At 38.9% G+C, this 18,638-nt stretch overlaps 1 protein-coding gene across 5 annotated transcripts in view; it reads left to right on the forward strand.

Annotated features, from left to right (window-relative positions):
* Nucleotides 1-18,431, forward strand: part of CLIP1 (CAP-Gly domain containing linker protein 1) — a 125,444-nt gene extending 107,013 nt beyond the window's left edge. For all 5 annotated transcript variants that reach the window (XM_075834150.1, XM_075834158.1, XM_075834180.1 and 2 more), the window contains 4 exons: nucleotides 3,576-3,735; nucleotides 8,072-8,127; nucleotides 9,152-9,279; nucleotides 15,359-18,431. In XM_075834150.1, the coding sequence (XP_075690265.1) occupies nucleotides 3,576-3,735; nucleotides 8,072-8,127; nucleotides 9,152-9,279; nucleotides 15,359-15,587 (573 nt within the window). In that variant the 3' untranslated portion in view covers nucleotides 15,588-18,431. The remainder of the gene's footprint in view (nucleotides 1-3,575; nucleotides 3,736-8,071; nucleotides 8,128-9,151; nucleotides 9,280-15,358) is intronic.
* The last annotated feature ends 207 nt before the right edge of the window (nucleotides 18,432-18,638 follow it).

The following is an 18,638-nucleotide window of genomic DNA, read 5'->3' on the forward strand; positions in this document are numbered from 1 at the left end:
TTGTGGGGCTTTTTCTTCTTTATTCCTTGTCAAAATGAAAAATGTTGATCTAAAAACTACATCTTATTGGGAAAAAATTTAATTTTTCCTTTTCACTGCTTAATTCTAATTAATTCAGCAAAAAACCTTTGGGATCAAAATTCTCACTATACCCCTAGATGATTCCTCAGGGGGTGCAGTTTTCCAAATGGAGTCACTTTTGGGGTGTTTCCACTGTACTAGTACTACAGGGGCTCAGCAAATGTGACATGGCGCCCATAAATCATTCCAAAATCCAAATGGTGCTCCTTCCGTTCTGAGCCCTACCGTGTGTCCAAACAGCAGTTTATGACCACATATCGGGTATTGTTTTACTCGAGAGAAATTGCTTTACAAATGGTGCGGTGCTTTTTCTCGTTTAGTCCTTGTGGAAATTTAAAAAAAAGAACTTCCAATAATTTTTGTAAAACACCTGTGGGGTCAAAATGCCCACTATACCCTAGATAATTTCCTCAAGGGGTGTAGTTTCCAAAATGGGGTCACTTGTTGGGGGTTTCCACTGTTTTGTCCCCTCAGGGGCTTTGCAAATAGGACATGGCCTCCGCAAGCCATTCCTGCTAAATTTGAGTTCCAAAAGCCAAATGGCGCTCTTTCCCTCCTGAGCCCTGCCGTGTGTCCAAACAGCCGTTTATGACCACATGTGGGGTATTGTTTTACTCGGGAGAATTTGCTCTACAAATGTTGTGGTGCTTTTTCTCCTTCAGTCATTTTGGAAATGAAAAAAATTAGCTAAACCTACATTTTATTTTAAAAAAATGTCGATTTTCATGGCCTACTTCCAAAAATTTCTGCAAGAAAACTGTCAGGTCAAATTGCTCACTTTACCCCTAAATAAATTCTTCGAGGGGTGTAGTTTTCCAAATGGGGTGACTTTTGGGGGATTTCCATTGTTTTGGTACCAGAAGACCCCTTCAAAGCTGATATGGTGCCTAAAATATATTCTAATAGAAAGGAGACCCCAAAATCCTCTAGGTACACCTTTACTTCTGAGGCCGGTGCTTCAGTCCATTAGGACACTAGGGCCACATGTGGGATATTTCCTAAAACTACAGAACCTGGGCAATAAATATTGAGTTGCGTTTCTCTGGTAAAACCTTCTGTGTTACAAAAAAAATAGATTCAAAATGAATTTCTGCAAAAAAAAAAAAATTTACTTTGTAAATTTCACCTCTACATTGCTTTAATTCCTGCATAATGTCTAAAGGGTTAAGAAACTTTCTGTATGCTGTTTTGAATACTTTGAGGGGTGCAGTTTTTAAAATGGGGTGACTTATTGGGGCTTTCTAATATAGAAGTTCTAAGCCTTGTAACGTCCTAAAAAAATAAAACGATGTTCAAACGACAATGCCAATCTAAAGTAGATATATGGGGGATGTTAATTAGCGACTATAACTGCCTGTCTTACAAGCAGATACTTTTAAATTGAGAAAAATGCAAATTTTTGCAATTTTTCACTAAATTTTGGTGTTTTTCACAATTAAATACTGAATGTATCGAGCAAATTTTACCACTAACTTAAAGTCCAATGTGTCACGAGAAAACTTTCTCAGAATCGCTTGGATAGATGAAAGCATTCCGAAGTTATTACCACATAAAGTGAAACATGTCAGATTTGAAAAATGAGGCTCTATCAGGAAGGTCAAAAGTGGCCAAAGTGGGAAGGGGTTAATGCCTCTTCCCTGTGCCAGTCACTGCACTGTGGTTGCCCATTCCCTTTAGAATTAATTTCAAAACTTATAACTCTTATCCACAAAGCTCTCCACAATGCTGTACCTGCCTGCATCTCTTCTCTCATCTCTGTCTACTATCGAAGATTAACGTCTTCCATAATGTAAACCTTCCTCCCCCGTCTCGTGCTGCATCAGTTCTCTGGAATGAGCTACTCCAGACAATCCGATTAATTCCCAACATCCAATTTTAAGCGTGCCCTTAAAACACATATTTTTAGGCAGGCCTATCACATTCCATAAATTGACTCCTCTATCCTTTTTAACACCCCACTACATTACGGATGCCTTCATTCAGCAATATCTCCCACACTCCTTGCACCCTAATGTTCTACATATGTGTCTGCACTAATGTTGGCTGGGTGACTAGCACATGCAGCTTTATAGGTTTTCCTTCTTGTACAAAAGATGGCTGGACGATTATACAAATCAAGCACTTTTACCTCTTGTTTCAACCCTTTTTTCTCATAGATTGTAAGCTCTTGCGAGAGCCCTCACTCCTCATGTTTGATCTGTTAAATGCTTTTCAATCTGTCAGATTTTGTTTGTACATGTTCCCTCTGAAATGTAAAGTACTGCGGAATATGTTGGCACTATCTAAATAAGGATTATTATTATTATTATAATGTTGTTAAATTGATTACGTTTGTCTTGCCCTTCATATATAAACTCTAGCTGAATAATTATACCCTCGATAGGCCCAAGTTAACAATTGAAGTTTTGTGAGCTTGGTATGCAGTGACTAAAACTTGAGTAAATAAAGATTTGTCATTTTGGAATAAGTGATTACTGTGCACGAAGCCTTCAGTGCAGCTGACATGCCAATGACACAATAGCTTTTTCATCATCGAATCAATAGGGAACCATCATTCCCAGCAATAGGTGGCACCTTATACAGCGATGACTGCAGACAGTAGTAGGTCTATTTAAATGCTGCACACAGTGAAGCACAATTGTGGAGTTACTTATTATTTTAGTTGTCCAACATTATACTATGAGCGCAAAGGTTAGTATTCTGAGAAGTGTTGTTTTTTTTTCTATGCGTTGTTTTATAATATGATGGGCTAGATAGATCATCATTTATGCTGTTCTTTTGTGCATGCAGGCTCAATATACATGTACCAGAAGCTGTTTTCCAATATGTTTTTTTGCTTTCTAGATTGTTTTTATACTTTTTTTTTTTCCTTTCTTGGCATAACTTACTATTGTGTTTTTATCTGAGAGTAAAAATACATTTTGTGTGTGTGTGGGGGGGGGGGGGGATTAAAAGAATAGGGCAAATATAAAAATGATGTGAGGATTAATAGGCATTAAAGGCTATGTGCACCTTTTGGGGTCTTTTTTTTTTTTTTTATTCAATGCATTTATTTAGTGATTAAAACAAATCAACTTTTGTAATGTACTTTTATTTATATTTTTTTAAGATGCACCGTTTCACTACTGCAGCTTTTATGTATCACAGTGGATCCACTTTGACTTGTTCAGGACTGAGCTTAGAAGAGGACACCGGAGCCGCTGCAGTCAAAGCAGTTCACTGACGGATTTGGTTCAGGATGGCTTTCTGCAGCTTCTATGTACTGTGACACATGGACTCTGTAGAAGTGAAACCGTTAATTTTTAGAAAAAAATAAACATCAATTACAAAAGTTTTTTTTGATCACTAAATAATTGCATTTTATTAAAACAAACCAAAAAAACAATATCATAGCATTTAAGTCCCTTTTTATTTATTTATTTTTACATTTAGCTGGCAGTACAGTAATATGTAAGCACTCATTTTTTTTTTTAAAAACTTGTACTTTTTGCTAGATTACATTGCTTCGGGGAGAGAATGAATCTGCAAAATCTTTACAGTCAGCAGTAAAGTCACTGGAGTCTGAAAAACTTAAGTTGGAGAAAAAAGTGCAAAGCCTCGAGAAGGAACTGAATGACAACAAAACACAATTCAGCAACCTGTCAAACTCCTCAGGTAAGAACCAAATGGAGCTGTGTTTGTTTGTTTTTTACACTACGGTCCTCAAATCCTCCTATCTTCATAACATAACACTATGCTGTATTTAGGAATGTCAGTCAGTTAAAAGCCAAGCTCTGGTTATTTGCTATGAAGATTTAAAGCACAACTTCAATTTGCTTGAATAGAAAAAAACATTTCAGCATTGTCCCCCCCCCCCCCCCCCCCAGCTACAACTATGGATGATTATGGGGCCTGTTCACATCAGAGTTTGGTATCCGTTCATCTGTTCCTCCGACAGAAAGGTTGAATGGGACCGATGAACGGAAACCATAGCTTCCGTGTGCATTACCATTGACTTGAATGGTAATGCTTCCGTTGCAGTTGGTTTTCTTTTTTCTCTGTTCCGTAAAGTTTTTTGTTTTTTTAATGGAAACCGCGTAGTCGACTACGTTATTGTGTCCGTGAAAAAAAATGGAAACCTTAGCAATAGTTTCCATTCGGCTTTCCGTTCATCGGTTCCTCCGACGGGCAGGTTTAATGGAACCAATGAAAGGAAGCCAAACACTGATGTGAACAGGCCTTTATTGTAGTCTGTCAAAGGGATTCAGACTACAGCCTGCTTGAAAGCGTACATATTTGTTTTTCACATAAATCTGTAGTATATATAAATATATGAAACTTAGTATATATGCTATTAGTGGCATCTTCCCCACCTTCCGGCATTCTGTCGTTCCCTTATAGAGCCTGCAACCTCTGTAAATGTTCAAAGGCCTCCTCAGTCCCCAAAAAGTAAAATCGTTAATAGAAGGCAGGAAGTAGGGGGTCCAACTTCTCACTTAGTGTTTCAGTGCCACAGCATGGGGAAGATATCGGATTAAGACCCTGTACAGCTTTTACATCACACTAGGAAGAGCCCGGCCACTCCTGTGCATTTACAAAAACCAGCTGAGGGAAGGAAACTGACCCATAATACTAGACCAATATTGCTTCACTACTTCTAATTCTTACTTTGTTCACATCTGCGGGTCCCGTTCCGTCTGAGCTTTTCATCGTAACGAAGCCCTGACTGACACAAACGGAAACCATAGGTTTCTGTTTCCATCACCATTGATTTCAATGGTGACTGATCCGGTGCCAATGGTTTTCGTTTGTCTCCGTTGTGCAAGGGTTCCGTCGTTTTGTCAGTCAGGGCTCCGTTACGATGAAAAGCTCAGATGGAACGTCGGAACCAAGACCTGACACAGATGTGAACAAAGCCTAAAGCTGCCGAGGGAGCGATTGTGATATTTTTACCAAAGGGCATTCTTTAAATAAATTTTATAACAGAAGGGGAATAGTTGGTATTAAATGTTGGACAAAGATCTTACCCGCTACCATGTTATAAGATAATTTATTGACATAGACTTATGATTTCTGTTACCAATAAAGTCATAATTTTTGGACTTTTATTTAATTTCAATAATTTTTATGATGGTTTTCAAAGTATAACAAATCCGCTTACTGCGGTATAGAAAAATGCAAGGTGCAAAAGGAAAGTTTATATGTTTATAAGGATATGCACATATAAGATAGACCTTTCCAGACTATATTGTATTTGAAATAAACGACACACATGAGACCAATATGTACATTTGTACACACTTGTGTGTGTTTATTTGTATGACATATATATATATATATATATATTACACATATATATATATATATATATATATATATATATATATATATATACACATACATACACAGGGTGGGCCATTTATATGGATACACCTAAATAAAATGGGAATGGTTGGTGATATTAACTTCCTGTTTGTGGCACTCGATAAGTTTGATGTGTCACATGACCCTTTTCCCATTGAAAAAACTAAAGTTGGATACAAAATGGCCGACTTCAAAATGGCCGCCATGGTCAACACCCAGCTTGAAAAGTTTCCCCCCTCCCATATACTAATGTGCTACAAACAGGAAGTTAATATCACCAACCATTCCCATTTTATTTAGGTGTATCCATATAAATGGCCCACCCTGTATATTAGTCTAGAGAGGTCTATCTTAGATGTCGCTCCAAATTACCTTTTTCGCCCCCTCCTTTTTTTTTTTTTTTTTTTTATAAGTAAAATTTGTGTGTAATGTTGTTTATAATAATTTTTCAAATTGACGTTTATTAAAAATGTTTATTACCTTTTACGATGCAGCTTCTATGTATGCACTATACATAGATTCTGCATAGCGCCACTGTAAGCCGAATCAGTCAGTCTGCTGGACCGACGGCTTGGCTGACAATGGCTCCTGTGTGCCTCTAATGCACAGGATAACCCTAATATCGATCACGTCTAAGTTCATAAACTTAGATGTGATTGTAATTGTTTTGATTAGTTGTTAAACTGCTTCCCAAAATGAGAAGAGAAGTGGACAAGACCAAAAAATATGTCACCCTCTCCAGCATCTATCAGATGAGGTAGGCTATATGAGGTGTAACTTAGCTGGGTATAATACCAAAAAGTAATATTTTGTGGTCCGCTTCCCAGTGATTCGAACAATTACTTGCCTGGAATTTCAGAACCATTGCATTAAGGAAAAGGATTTCCCAAGTTTCGACTCCCACTTACACATGTAGATATTTATGTTAAACACATGCCCATCATTCAAAAGGTTGTAAAATAGGCGAATACAGTTAGGTCCAGAATTATTTGGACAGTGACGCAATCTTCATGATTTGGTCTCTGCCTGCCACCACATTTTTTGATTTGAAATGAAACAACTGAGAAATGTTTAGGAATTGCAACCATTTTTCTACACCTCCTCCTTATTTCAGGGGCTCAAAAGTAATTGTACAAATTAACGTTACCATAAATAAAATGGTCTTTGTAGAGAATCCTTTGCAGGCAATGACTGGCTGAAGTCTGGAACCCATGGACATAACCAAACACTGGGTTTCCTCCTTTGTGATGCTTTGCCGGACCTTTATTGCAGCTTCTTCAGTAGTTGCTTGTTTGTGGGTCTTTCTGCCTTAAGTTTTGTCTTAAGCAAGTGAAATGCAGCTCGGGTTGATTGACTTGGCCACTGCAGAATATTCCACTTCTTCGCCAAAAAACTCCTGGGTTGCTTTCGCCGTATGTTTTGGGTCATTGTCCATCTGTACTGTGAAGCGACGTCCAATCAACCTTGCTGTATTTGGTTGAATCTGAGCAGAAAGTATATCCCTGAACACTTCAGAATTCATCCGGCTGCTTCTGTCTTCAGTCACATCATCAATAAACACTAGTGACCCAGGGCCTTTGGCAGCCATGCATGCCCATGCCATCACACTCCCTCCACCATGTTTTACAGACGATGTGGTGTGCTATGGCTCATGAGCCATTCCAAGCCTTCTCCATACTTTCTTCATGCCATCATTCTGGTACAGGTTGATCTTAGTTTCATGCTGTTCCAGAACTGAGCTGGCTTCTTTACATGTTGTTTGGCAACGTCTAATCTGGCCTTTCTATTTTTGAGGCTGATTTAATGGTTTGCACCCTGTGGTGAACCCTCTGTATTTGCTCTCATGAAGTCTTCTCTTTATGGAAGACTTAGATACTGATACACCTACTTCCAGGAGAGTGTTCTTCACTTGGGTAGCTGTTGTGAAGGGGTTTATCTTCACCATGAAAGGATTCTGCGATCATTCACTACTGTTGTCTTCCGTGGTCGTCCAGGCCTTTTTGCGTTCACGAGATCACCAGTGCGCTCTTTTTCAAGAATGTACCAAACTGTTGATTTGGCCACTCCTAACATTTGTGCTATCTCCCTGTTGATTTCTTCATTTTTTGCAGCCTAACAATGGTCTGTTTCACTTGCATTGAGAGCTCCTTTGACCTCATGTTGTGGGTTCACAGCAACAGCCTCCAAATGCAAATGCCACACCTGGAATCAACTCCAGACCTTTTACCTGCTTAATTGATGATGGCTTAACGAGGGAATAGCCCATGCAGCCCATTAAATCGCTTTTGAGATAATTGTCCAATTACATTTGGTCTCTTGAAAAAGAGGCAGCTACATATTAAAGCTGTAATTCCTAAACCCTTCCTCAAATTAGGATGTGAATACCCTCAAATTAAAGCGGAGTCTGCACTTTAAACCCATATTGATTATATAACTGTATATTCGATATGTTTTTGTAAACCGCTAAAATGCCAAAACTTGTGGATCTGTCCAAATAATTGTGGACCCAACTGTACATTAAGCAATTTTGATCTTAGGCGTTTTATCTGAAAAAGGACATTTATTTGTGATTTCAGCTTTTCCAACTTTTTTGTTTTCATGTATGTAAGTATTTATTTCTTTAATTCTCGCTTTGCATGTAAATTAGGTGATGCCTCATTCAACAGCCAGTACCTGGAAGAAAAGTCATCCATGGAAAGCCAGGTATAGAATATTAGACAATCAATGTCTATAACCCTAGTTAGTATATGCATGACTGACCATACAGTTTGTAGTAGAAAAAATAAAATTTGCTTCAAAATTAAAGTGGATTAAACATAAAGTCTGTTTCTGAAATTTAGGGTATATGGTGGTCGAGAAATCAACTTGCTGTTATGGGTGCACTCAACTTTCTGAATATTTCTTTAACTGTAGCTGCAATTATGGTCAGCAATGTCGACACATTCTTATATTCAGAGATTGCATCTCTATCTAGTGATCCCTTAATTCATTTAATGGCAGCATAGCATGTTAACTTTTAATAACAAAATAGGACAGCATGCAGCATTATTTTTTCAGGTAAAATGGCGGAAACCCGATGTACCCCATTATAGTCAATGGGTCCGTCAGGTGCCGTTTGTGTCTGTAGTGCGACAGATTCGTCACTGCTGTAATTTTCGTTGTTCTGCTCATATGGCGGAACAGTATAGCGCAAATAAAGAATTCAGATGTGAACAGAGCCTTATCTTGCCAGATCTGAAGAGCTGTTTGCAATACTTGTTCTCTTGGATTACTGCAATCCGTTTCACTTGTAGCCACAGCATGATGGTGCTATTTATTCAAAAAGATCTCGGCATAGTATATGCCACTAGCCGTCATGGAATTTATCTTATACACCTTTCACAAAGGACTAATAATTGTTTCACTGCTAGTGTCCGTATTGGAAATCATGGCTTCTTAAGGACGCTGCAAGCGTCAGAAACGCGTAGGCACCGCTCACACTGCCATAAATCCATTATTTCACTTGAGAATATCTACCTACAATGCGATTGTTTTTAATTTTTTCTTATTATATCAATAAAACTTGGAAATAGTTTCCTTTTAAAAGACTTCAAGGACACAGCGCTGGATCCATTTCTTTGTCTTCCCTGTATATAGTTAACACAGTGAAATAACCATGTAATTCAATTATTGCATTACGGTATGATTCTGATTTATTTGTATTGTCTTTTGCGATTTTTAATACCAGATTGATTTTCTCAACACTGTCATCATTGACCTTCAAAGAAAAAATGATGATTTAAAACAAAAGATTGACAAAATGGTTGAAGCGTCACTAAATGGCAACAATGTGGAGGATATGGATAATCATGACAGGTATCTGTAGTTTTGTATAAACATTGCTGCTGGTTTATGCTTTGAAGACATGCAGTCTGAGGGCTCATTCAGACGAACGTGAATAACGTCCGTGTGCTTCGCAGGAAAATCACGCGCACCTCACGGACCCATTGATTTCAATGGGGCCGTTCACACATGCAGGAGTTTTCACGCAGTGTGTGTCCGTTGCGTAAAACTAACAGCATGTCCTATATTGGTGCGTTTTTCACGCACCTATCGCCCATTGAAGTCAATGGGTGCGTGAAGATCACGCACAGCACACAGATGCACATCCGTGTGCTGTGCGTGATTTCCGCATCAATTCAATTGAAAATATTTTTTTTTTTTTTAAAAGATGTGCTTTGCAAGTGCGTGAATAACACATGCCACTCGCAAAGCACAGATGCAATAACGCAACACATACGGACCAGATTCACGCGCATTTTTCACGCGCGTGAATCGGATACGCTCGTGTGAATGTAGCCTAACTTTTCGGTATTGTATATAAAGCAAATATTAGATGTATAATTTTCGTGAGGACTTTGACATAAGAATTCTAATAGAAACTGGCATACATGAGGTATAATAGGTTTAAGATGACTAGACCAACTAGTAGGATTGTGCATTGTTAATGTTACAATCCTTGGTAAAATCTTGATACAATACAATTTTTTTTTAAAAATTAACCCCTTATTCACCTCCAATTTACAGTTACGCCGGATGTGCGCTACATCAAGATGGCGCAGGCACTACTGACACCTGCCTGCAAGAGCCATGATCGGAGATAACTCCCGTCTTGGCCGTTTCACCCTTCAGATGCCGCTGTCAATGGCGACCGTGGCATCTGATTGATTAGACAGGGGGACTCCCTCTGTCCCCCGATCGCTCAACCCCCAATATCGCGGGGTGCCGATTGGTTGCCATGGCAAAGCATAGTGGTAGAGCACAGGTAAACGTAATACAGAAGTATTGCAGTGTGTTGCATAAGCGATCATTGATCACATGGTTATTTAACCCCTTAGTGACCACCAATACGCCTTTTCACGGCGGTCACTAAGCGGCCTTAGGCTAGGCCGTCGCCTTTTCACGGTGGCCCAGTCTAAGCCCTGCACAGGTGTCCCGTGCAGGCTGTAGCCGGGGCTCGGCTGTCTGATGACAGCCGGACTCCTGCTCCAACAATCGCGATCGAAGTTTACTTCGATCGCGGCCGTTCAACCCGTTAAATGCTGCAGTCAATAGCGACCGCGACATTTAACTTGTTTACAGAGGGAGGGAGCTCCCTCTGTTACCCGTCGGCAGCTCGCAAATTAAATCGCGGGCAACCGATGGGGTGTCATGGCAGCCAGGGGCCTGATAAAGCCCCCAGGTCTGCCCTGGGCATATGCCTATTAGGATGCGCCAGAGTCAGATTTACACTGACATGCAATAATGCTCTGTTATACTAAGTATACCAAAGCATTATAGCAGCGATCTAAAGATCGCATAGTAAAGTCCCCTAGTGGGACTAAAAAATAAGTCATGTAAAATAAAAAATATTAATAAAAATTACAGTAAAAAAATTCAATTTTTTTTCCATAAAAAGTGTTTTAATTTAGTAAAAGTACACATATATGGTATCGCTGCGACCGTCATGACCCAAACAATAAAGTTCACCTTGCAGTTTAAATTACATGTTAACACCGTAAAAAAAAAAACTAAAAAAAAAATGGCGAAATTGCTATTTTTTTCCCATTGCCCCCCCCAAAAAAGTCATAATAAAATTTAATCAAGAAGTCCAATGTACCTCAAAAATACGTCTCGTCCCGCAAAAGACAAGCCCAAAAAAATCACTGCATTGACGGAAAAATAAAAAAGTTACGGCTCTTGGAAAGCGACGATGCAAAAAACAAATAATGTTAGTTCAAAAGTGTTTTTATTGTGCAAAAGTCGTGAAACACAAAAAACCTCTGCATATCTGGTATCGCTGAATCGTACCGACCCATAGAATAAAGGTATCGTGTTATTTATGCCGCACAGTGAACGGCGTCAATTTAAAACGCATAGAACAATGGAGGAATTTCATGGTCTTTTCTATTCCCCCCCCCCCCCAAAAAAAGCTAATAAAAAAATATGTACCCCAAAATGGTGCCATTAAAAAGTAAAACTAATCCCGCAAAAAACAAGTCCTCAAAGGTATGTCGACTGAAAAATAAAAAAGTTATAGCTCTTTGAATGCGACTATAGAAAAACTAAATAAATAGCTTGGTCATTAGTGCTTAAAATAGTCTGGTCACTAAGGGTTAAAATAACCAAAAGTTAAAAGAAACACTTTAAAAATAATTGAGATCTCTGTGTCCGCATAGGCCATAACTAGGAAAATATCACATTATTTAAACCGCTGGGTGTGTAGGTAAAACACAATTCATAATGCAAGCACTGCTCTTTTTTTGGTCACCTGGCCTCCCAAAAGAAAATTGAGTAAAAAGTGATCAAAAAAATCATACGTACTCCAAAATGCTACCAATAAAAACTGCTGAAAAAGAAGAAATATATTACAGAAAGTTCGCTCACCGCGTTTCCAATGCGCTAGTTGGTGCAAGTTGAGTTAATCCAGGTGCTGCAGGTTCTTGTAAATACTCCCAATGAAGTCCTGGGTCGACATCAGGTATACAAGGTAATGGAGGTGAACAATGAGAAGTGTATCCTGCACTCGATATAAAAGTTAAATGGTTTATTTGGTCATTTTAAAACAGAAGGTTTGAAACAAAGATCCTGGGACCACGTTTATGCATTTCAAACCGCTAGGTCATAGCTTGGTGTTCCACTAGTGAGTTCACATATTTATAACAAATATCATGAGTCAGGTGACATCCTGTAGGTGGGCCTTAAAAGTTAACCTTTTCATGTAAGTATTCAATTTAAGTTACGTAACATCATAATGTATTTCTTCTAGAGCATTTTTGAACAGAGCATTTTTACTAATGTAATACAAGACAGATTAATCCAAAGTATAACCTTAAGTTATTATGACAAATACTAAAGATATTCCAAATCATTAGAAAAAACTAGATGTCCGAAATTTCTGCTAAGTACTCAGGTGTGTTGTACACTCTGACGTAATCTAGGGGGAGTGAAGAACCTGCTTTCTATATATTCAAAAAGAAAAGATTGCTAGTTGGATAAGAGCTAATTTAGTTTGCATAACAGGCAATAGTTTCTAAATATTTAAATGATTTATTTTGCTATCTATATGTTTCTGTTTAAATAAGCACTGTTAGTATTAATCAATGGTGTGTATTATTACATCCGTGGTGCTGAAGAACAGCTCCACTTAGAGTAACTGAAAGGTAACATTGCCTGGTGCTGAAGGACAGCTAATAAAAACTGCTGCCTGCCACGCAAAAAAAAAAGTCCTCGCGCCACTCCAGCGACGTATACTAAAAAAGTTATGGCTCTTGGACTTAGATTATCGCGACAATACTATAAGATTTTTTTTTTTAACAAATTGTTTTTTCTTTGTAAATGTAGTACATCGTGAAAAAAACTATATTACTTTGGTATCGCCGTAATCGTATTGACCTGCAAAATAAAGTTAACGTGACGTTTCTACCACACGGTGAACCCCCAAAACACAATGGAGGAATCAGTTTTTTTCCCATTTCATCCCTTAAAGAATAATTTTTCCGTTTCCTAGTACATTTTAAGGTACATTTTGTGCTTTTTATTTGTACCATTAGAAACTACAATTGGTCCCGCAAAAAAAAAAAGCCATCGTGCGGCTGTGTTCACCGAAAGATTACAAAGTGATGGCTCTTCTATCTTTTTTCAATCATGGGAAAAAACTAAAATTGGCTGTTTTTTTTTAGGATGTAAGCCAAACTTTTGCTTCACCACCAAATCATTTGCCTTCACCGTAATCTCTTATCCCCCTACATTCAAAGACACTTGTACAACATGAGTGCACACAATACTGCCATACACTAGCTAAATTACAGCGCTCAAAGAATAGAATACAGTATTATAGGAATGCATAGTGAAAGACACTTCCGGTCCACGCGGCAGATGCTGCAGGAATCGGCCGGTTACAGTGCGGTTACGTGATATAATTGTGGCCGGGATGGTTCGCCAACAAAGTGCCCGGTAAGAGTATGACCTGCCCTACCTTTTACTGGGTGTACTTCACAAATGGGGGGCCAGAATAAAAAAAATTCACTTGAGTGTCTCTTTAAAGCAGCCCTCCTTTCCCGGGACAACATTTTAAATATAATGGAGTAATATTACTTGGTGCCCTCCAGTTGTGACCCTCTGCCCTGGATCCGCCGTTTTAGGGTCTCCTCTGTGCTGTCCCAAAATGGATGTAGTGCTTCTTAGACACTTCCACTGTTCTTGGATTGGCCAGAGCGGCTCACGTAAGCAGTAATGTCCAATCCGTGAACAGAGGGAGTTTCTTAGGCTCAGTCTGAGCAGCGCTGTGGCCATTTTGAGACAACACAGTGGGGACCCTAAGATGGTGGATACATGGCAGACGGGTGCAACTTGAGGGCACCATGTAATATTACTCTATATACCCTATCACATTTAGAATTTTGTCCTGAGACCGGAGGGTCGCTTTAAACCTCCTAATCTGATAGGCACATAAAACTATTAGCCTTTTATGCACTGTGTGAACCTTGTTTTAGGATGTCTGAGGGGCATCATCATAATGTCGACTATACAGCCCAGTTTAAACATCTTGTCACTCCAGAATATAGTTTATTGACATCAATGTATTGTCCGTGCTTCTGTTAGGTTGTATCTGCATTTTCATCAGGGCAAGGATACACCGGATACTATAAATATAAATTTATATTTCTTTAATTGACAAAGATGATAAAAGTAAATGGGCTCAAGCAGTTGTTTTCTTAGTTTAACTGGAGAAGGTTTAAACCAACTAGAGGGGTCTACAAGGTACCGCATGAAAGCTACACTGTGAAGTCCATTTATTCAGACTCTAAATTGCTTGAAATTGGTTTAACCACATTTAGTCCCTTTTGAACATTTTTTTAACTAGTTACTCTTAGGGTATGTTCACACGGCCTATTTACGGACGTAAATCGGGCGTTTTTGCCCCGAATTACGCCCGAAAATAGCGCCTCAATAGCGCTGACAAACATCTGCCCATTGAAAGCAATGGGCAGACGTTTGTCTGTTCACACGAGGCGTATATTTACGCGCCGCTGTCAAATGACGGCGCGCAAATAGACGCCCGCGTCAAAGAAGTGACCTGTCACTTCTTTGGCCGTAATTGGAGCCGCTATTCATTGACTCCAATGAATAGCAGCGCTAATTACGGCCGTAATTGACGCGGCGTTCAAGCGCCTGCACATGCCGGTACGGCTGAAATTACGGGGATGTTTTCAGGCTGAAACATCCCCGTAATTTCAGCCGTTACGGACCCCCGCCGTGTGAACATACCCTTAGGGGCACACAACTAACACAGTATGTTCACGTGGCTTATTTTCAACTGTTTTTTGAGCCATAAACGCCCTCAAAAACGTCTGAAAATACGGAAGCTGACCGTCTCCAAACATCTGCCCATTGATTTCAATGGAAAAAACTGTGTTTCGTTGCGACGGGGCGTTATTTTACGCGGCCGTTTGAAAAAACGGCACGTAAAAAAACGCCCCGTAAAAAGAAGTGCATGTGACTTCTTGAGCCGTTTTTCATTGGGTCAGTAGCAGAACAGCTCCAAAAACGTCAGTGAAAAAAAACGCATAAAAAAACGTTTAATGCTTAAAAACCGTCTGATAATCACAGGCTGTTTTCTCTTGAAAAATGCTCTGTAATTTATAGCCATTTTTACTTTGGCGTGTGAACATAGCCTAACTCTGTTCAGGATATTGAGTACGGGTTGTAGAACATGGCTGTTATCGCTTCTACTACACGCACTGGTTTAGGCTCTGCATGGCTGTAGAAAACCCTACTTCTAATAGAAAGTACTATGCCAATCTGTTGTTGTGGGACTACCACATTCCTAGTTTCTGCTAAAAACTGTATCAAAATGCGAAGTGTAAACTCAGGTATTCACTGAATGTAAACGTTCTGCCTTCCTGTGTTTCAGTTTGAATGGTACGCAAGCCAAAAAGAAAGTGCCCCCTCGTTTGTTCTGCGATATCTGTGACTGTTTTGATCTCCATGACACAGAAGACTGTCCAACGCAGACCCAGTTGCCTGACTCTCCACCTCATTCCAACTTCCATGGTAACAGAAAAGAAGAGCGGCCATATTGTGATATCTGTGAGGTATTTGGTCACTGGACAAACAGCTGCAATGATGATGAGACTTTTTAACATGAAACATCAGGCTCATTATATCCTTGGAAATATATATCACTTTATCCTTGGAAGTATACCACCTGCACCAGCATTCGTGTGCACAGGCTTCTGGAAAGATTCTGTAGAAGAACATTTACTACTTTTTCAGTTACACATATGATATTGCTTCTCTGCACTGTCTGACAAGGGGCTGCTATTGTCAACCAATGAAATCCACCTGCGTTAACCATTGATTCATTCTACCATTTAAGGGCTTGCAGAGGTATTCGAGCTGATGAGAATAAGAGCTCCTGTAATCTGTGTGTTCTAACATTCACCAGATGTCATTACCTTTATAGTAAGCTTTTGCTTCATATTTGCACTATCGTATATACATTTGAACATTTAAATGCCTTGAATGTGACACTGGATGTAAACGACATATCAGACATTTTCTTTCACCTGCCTCAGTATGGTGAACAGATAAATGACAACACTGGTGTCCTATGATTACCAGTGCTGAAAATGCAGACAGTTGCACATATAACCTGAACAAATGAACATGTATGCTGTATGAAAAGATGAACTTGGGAATAGCACTTGTCTAACCTATTTTTTATAGCACAATTTGTATTCAGCGGTGTGAAATGTGGTGGTAGCAGATTTACTAACAACATACACAGGTAATAAACTTGCTGCTTCTAGTGATCAGAACGGTGACAGAACACAATGACATGTTCATAAGAATATTCTACACAGGGAATTATGGGAGCATCACTGTCGCCCAGAACAGGGAATGACAAGTGCTGTATACAAGTATATTTGCTGTGTGTGAGAATCCCGAATTTCTGCATGAAAAATAACCGGTGTCTGAAAACAAATATCCATCGTTTTATGGTATTACTTTATCCAGCTACAGAACACTTTGATGTATTACATTTTTATTTAAATACCATGTGCTGCTGTCTCTTCTCAGCCAGGTAGTTGTGGAGCTTACCATTGGTGAATTTATCTTCATAGCTGCCAAATGACCTTCTCTTCATAGATTATGGATCTAGATGCGAAGGTGGGTTATATATAGAAATATTTAAACTTCTGAAGATGTTCCTCTACAATAGGACTATACAAATGTGTTTGAGCACATAGTGCTGAACCTTTGTAATGCCAACCCGATCTTTTATGCCATGGGGACCACCCTGTATGATGGCGACTTACATGCAGGTCTATGCATCACAGAAATCTATGCATGTTACTCTTCCATAGACTGGTACTATGTTTGCAAGCGAGTCCATGGATTCCTATAATTGACATATATGTATAAAGAAACATACACATGTCTATATAGTGCAGTCACCAAGAACTTTTGGTAATATTTGATACAGGGTGTGCATTACAAATTTAAAGTACTCTTAGCTAAAACTAATGCAAGCTACCTTGGAGTCCTGAAGAAATATCTGGAGTCCTAAAGAGCCTCCACCTAAATGTTAATATGGCCGTAAGAGATGGGGTATTACCTGGCTTAGGCAGCTGACCCATCAGGACGATGTCTGACCATATGCCCTGTTGAAACATACGGAAAAAAAGGGGTTGATTAGAAGAAGGGGACCCCCTCTTATTAATTCCTGCCAAGCCTCCTTGTCCCCTCTCTGCGCTTAGTTCAGTGGTAGATCTAACATTTGCTGAAGACTCCAGTCCAGAATTAGAACAAAGGGTCTGCATCTTGACCAGGAACAGCACCATTCTTGTCCATAGGATGTGTCTGGTATTTCAGCTAAGCCCCATTCACTTGAATAAACATGAGCTTCAATACCAGATAAAGGCCATGGACAAGTGGCATCTGTCTGTAAAAACAAAACAAAAAAAACACGCTGGATAATCCCTTTACGTCATCTCAGATGTCCTGTGATGTCTTGCCTAACAAACCCATTGACTAGGCTGTGGGTGAGAGGCAGTTTATCCCTGGCAACAGTCTGTCTTAGTTGTTTACCTCAAATAGGAATTGACCCTGTGCTGACTGTAGACAGGGGGAACAGTAGCTGGACAGCAGTCACACTGCACGTTTTACCACTACAGGAAACTTTTCCGATTTCTCAAAGAAAAAAAAAAATTAGGCGGAGAAGCTCTTCACATATATTTCCCAACATATTCAAGCCATGGCTTTAACATTGTATCACAGACAGTACAACCTGTGACTCTGCACTCCTAATTGCGAGGGAAAACAGGATAAAAAAGACTAACACTTTCACCAGTCCAAAAGTAAATAAAACCCTCAAATTTGGTTCAATTCATGCCTCCGACATCTTGAAAAATTCAACTTGATATTACAAAAATCCCAGAATATAATTTTAACAATAGTTAGTGAGGATTGCATTTTGTATTTTAAGCATCCTTGAAATATCAGCAATGAATTCAGTATTTCCTAGATTTCCTTTTTCCTGTGCCTACCCTCTTACTCTTGATTTAATTTAAACCCCCCCCCCCCCAGTAAAAAGATTGAAATCTCAATATTAATCCTACCAATATTGTACTTGACACATGTTATATGACTGTATAAAGTTTGTTTATAGAGTACGTTGCTAAGTTAACAAATTATACAGGGAAATTTATCAGAATATGTATATGAACGTGACTGTTGCTTATTAAATGTATAGTAGATGTAAGAATGGATGAATGTAAATATACATATTCTCTCCAAATAAATAAAGAGGTGATTAATATCGTTCTATCCATATAATGTATTAATAATCCAGTACATATTTATTGTTCATGTAATATGTATGTTCTTAAGTGCGTTTTCTTATATTGAGAATTCTGTACCTGGCTTTCCATGGATACATTTGTAATTGGCTATTAAAAGCTGTATTAACTTAATAAATAAATTGAGGATATGTTGTGTTTTTAGTACTGATTTAATTCTTTAGAGAATATCAAATTTCTGAAATGTTAAAAATATACCTGACTTCACAAATATTAAAATCTGTCAGGTTCTATTAACGTTTTGGTTTGTTTGCAACAACCGGCACATTGGCATGCTTGATATCAGATGAGAGAAGAGCCTCTATTACATATCAAAGAACTCTGTTCTCA

This window comes from Rhinoderma darwinii, chromosome 1 (assembly GCF_050947455.1).
Source record: "Rhinoderma darwinii isolate aRhiDar2 chromosome 1, aRhiDar2.hap1, whole genome shotgun sequence".
Lineage (NCBI taxonomy): Eukaryota > Metazoa > Chordata > Amphibia > Anura > Rhinodermatidae > Rhinoderma > Rhinoderma darwinii.